Source organism: Aplysia californica, unplaced genomic scaffold (assembly GCF_000002075.1).
Source record: "Aplysia californica isolate F4 #8 unplaced genomic scaffold, AplCal3.0 scaffold00634, whole genome shotgun sequence".
NCBI classification, from domain to species: Eukaryota; Metazoa; Mollusca; class Gastropoda; order Aplysiida; family Aplysiidae; genus Aplysia; species Aplysia californica.
Window position 1 is genome coordinate 6,771 of NW_004797904.1, and position 3,782 is coordinate 10,552.

General features: G+C 40.8%; 1 protein-coding gene across 1 annotated transcript in view; it reads left to right on the forward strand.

The window, feature by feature from the left end:
* Positions 1–3,782, forward strand: part of LOC101850909 (cocaine esterase) — a gene marked incomplete at its 5' end in the record, with an annotated part of 12,759 nt that overhangs the window by 6,271 nt on the left and 2,706 nt on the right. Inside the window, 2 exon segments of the mRNA XM_013087760.1 lie at positions 1,683–1,784; positions 3,333–3,464. Coding sequence (XP_012943214.1) covers positions 1,683–1,784; positions 3,333–3,464 — 234 coding nt within the window.

Consider the following 3,782-nt stretch of genomic DNA (forward strand, 5'->3'; position numbering starts at 1 on the left):
ACAGAGAGAGAGAGCGCACGTTGCGTGAGAGCTCGCGCACGTCTCCGCCGGGAGATGGTAGTGGGGAAGGTTGAGGAGTTCTCTGACAACAATATCACAAGCAGTCGTAGTGAAAAGAAGGAGAGTGAAAATAAGAAGAGTGAGAAGGAGGGAGGGGAGAGAGAGGGAGGGGGAGAGAGGGAGGGTGTAAAGAAAAGAAGAGTGTGAAGGGAGGGAGGGAGAGAAAGGAAAATAATGAGACGGGGCAGAGGGGACGAAGTGAAAGAGTTAGCTTGAGAGAGAAAGAAAGAGGGGATGGACAGAGAGAGAGAGAGAGAGAGAGAGAGAGAGAGAGAGAGAGAGAGAGAGAGAGAGAGAGAGAGAGAGAGAGAGAGAGAGAGAGTATAAATCAATCATTTTGTCAAAAAGAGCAAAACAATTAATTGATCCTCCCATTTATATAATGATATTGTGTGGTATCCAGCTTAGAAGTGAATTTTCAACCAAAGTATTGCTTAACCCTATTTTTAAGTCGTGTTTTACTATCGTATTCATACGACGTGGGGAGCTTTGTGCCCACGCTTTCCAAGGAGGAAAGTTACTTGTTAATCCGATCCGTACGCTTTGCATAGCAATCCGTCAAAATGATTTTTGGAGAAATATTGACAGTTTCAAAGAGATCGTCGCACTAGAAGTATTCTAAAATGTGAAGAATGCAATCTCTTTGGTACCGGGTACAAAATAACCTCGGGTGTACGGATAGAGTTAATTGCATAATTCATTAACTTGGGGTACGAATTCTTTTTCGTTTTCGTCCTTTCATTAATTCACCCTTGCTTTTATTTATTCTTTAATTTGTTCATCATTTCAAACATTTTTCATTCACTATCAGACATCCATTCCCTCATCTATCAATCGAATCCATTTCTTCTTTATTCCACCAGACAACAACTATCCATCTTTCTGTCAATCTTTCTTTTCCTAAACTTGAACACCGTTCCCCTAATACCCATCCAGTCTCGTTCCCTTCCAGTTCTATCCTCTCCCCTATTTGGCCATCCTTACTTCTATTCCACTTGTACCCACCCCCACCGCCACCCCGTCTCATAAAACTATTTCTTTTTATTGTTTTAAAGATAATAGAATCATTTGACCTAGTATCCTACCTATTTCTGCACCCCTCTGACCGTAATACTGGACTCCTTATATGGTCGTTTTTAAGGGCAAGCAGGCTATCCCAGATTTCGGGAGTTTCCAGAAATCTTGACCTACACCAAAAGTAGGCATTGCCCTACCTATAGGAGAATTTTGGTTTTATTGGTGTGTATGTTTGTTTCGTTATAGAGAAACGTCTCCTGTCTTTTAAAGAAACTAAACAAGGGGCAAAACTTTTCCTTCGATTTTCTCAAAACAGCATTTTGCGAATAGCCTCCTTGTGCTTAAAAGTAAAGCGACCATATATCCCTCTCCTTCCACCCCCCCCCCCCCCCCCCCCAAAAATAAAATAAAAAATAAGATAAGATAAGATAAGATAAGATAAAGTAAAATAAAATAAAATAAAATAAAAATTATAAAAAATATTTAAAAGACGATTAAGAAGTGCATAAGAAGAAAACAAATTAAAACCAGAGAAGTATTTTATCCATCCTTGGACAAATATAACATGCGTCCATTTCCCCTGTCTCATCTGTCTCGTGCCACAGGTCAACCCTTTAGCAGACTTTGCCGCTGACTGCATCTTCCACGTCCCGAGTCTAGAATTCGTCAATGCAATTTCCAGTGGAGGGGGTGGTGAAAGGGGAAAGGTGAGTACGATCATACTGTCTGTCTGTCTGTCTGTCTGTCTGTCTGTCTGTCTGTCTGTCTGTCTGTCTGTCTAAAACATACCTAAAACCTACCAGCCTACCTACCTAAAACATACCTAAAACCTACCCTCCTACCTACCGAAAACATACTTGAAACCTACCAACCTACCTACCTAAAACATACCTAAAACCTACCTACCTTCCTATCTAGACATGGTAGAATCAGGCACTGGTCAGGTGTTGGGCATGTGAAGATACTGGTATAATCTTAAAGTTTGTCCATATGCCTTGCCTTTGATGAAAAAATGTACCCGTCCATTGTGAATAGAAGAGGTATGTATACCTGCTTTGTGTGTATGTGTGTGTGTGTGTGTGTGTGTGTGTGTGTGTGTGTGTGTGTGTGTGTGTGCAGAAAGCTACTGTGTTACCACAAACCTGCCATGATGGAATGCAAATGAGTCATCAGTATCAATATGAAATAATGTTACGTAGTGGAATCAAGCTTTTGTCAATGTTTGGGCATGTAGAGTTATTGGTATCATCTTTAAGCTTGTTCATTTGTCTTGCTTTGGATGTAAAAAAAATATCCATTTGTCTTGAATGCCAGTTGAGATATCTGCAAATGAAGGAGGTGGGGGTCCCCTGGTTTCATAGGTAAAATTAGTGAGGTGCTTGGAAGTCCATGAAACAAAAAAATGTACTTTTTTGTGCCTTTAATCAACTTCTTTTCAGTAGAATCCACGCAGAAATGTTTTCTTTAATGGGCATGAAAGATGCTGAGCCAAAAAAACAAAAAATTCGATAAAAATATTCACTAACCTGTGGAAAAATGCCAGTTCCTTCATTTTGATTATTTTGGCGAGCGCCTGATTTCATCATGCTGCCTCACAATAATGCTATGATGATGTCATAGATATCTGTGTTCTCCCTGTGTGTATGTCCAGGACAGTAGAATTATAAAAGGGCTGATTTATCAATGTCATGCTCGTACTGTGCCGGAGCAACATAGGTGGAACTACTGCTTTTTCTTTCCTCATCCTTACTATAGTCATTATTTTTCTACTTCTTTTGTATGTTCGTCACTCTTTTGTGAACTTCTATTTCCGGGGTGCCTTGATAGTCAAAGCAGACTTTGTGCTGTTTTGAGGCTAGAGTGGTAATCAGAGTAAGCTTGATTCCCCGTTTGGACTTCTCTGTTGACACCCACCCCTTGGCGCTCATATGACCTTAATATGCAGTTGCGAGCGCCGTAAAACCGTATTAAAACCAAACTAAAGATCTTCATGTTCTCCCTGTGTTTATATACTGCTATGATGACGTCATGGATCTTCACGTTCTTTATGGTGTATACAGTGCTATAATAATGTCATAGATCTTCGTGTTCTCCATGGTGTATAAAGTGCTATGATGATGTCATAGATCTTCGTGTACTCCATGGTGTATAAAGTGCTATAATGATGTCATAGATCTTCGTATACTCCATGGTGTATAAAGTGCTATGATGATGTCATAGATCTTCGTGTTCTCCGTGTGTGTGTGTGTGTCCAGGTGTACCTGCTTCGTTTTGATGAGTACCCAGAGTTCATGGCCGGCCCGTACAAAGGAACCACCCACGGGCTTGATCTGTCTTACCTCTTCGATCTCCGCCAAGATGAACTCAGAAAATTTCTGGACTATAAGGTGAGAGATCAGGAAGGTAGTTGCTGTTACTTTTCTTTACATTTCCGATCCAGCGGCCATTGTGAGTTCTTGCCCTTTGGCCTGAGGTAGTTGCTCTTTATAGTTTTGTTTTGTTGTTGTTGTTGTTGTTGTTGTTGTTGTTGTGGTGGTGGTGGTGGTGGTGGTCATGGTGGTGGTTGATGTTTTGGAAGTGGTGATGGTAGTTGTTGTTGTTGTTGTTGTTATTGTTGTTGTAGTGGGGGTGGTGGATGTTGTGAAGATGGGGATGGTTGTTGTTGTCGTTGTTGTTGTTGTTGTTGTTGTTGTTGTTGTTGTTGC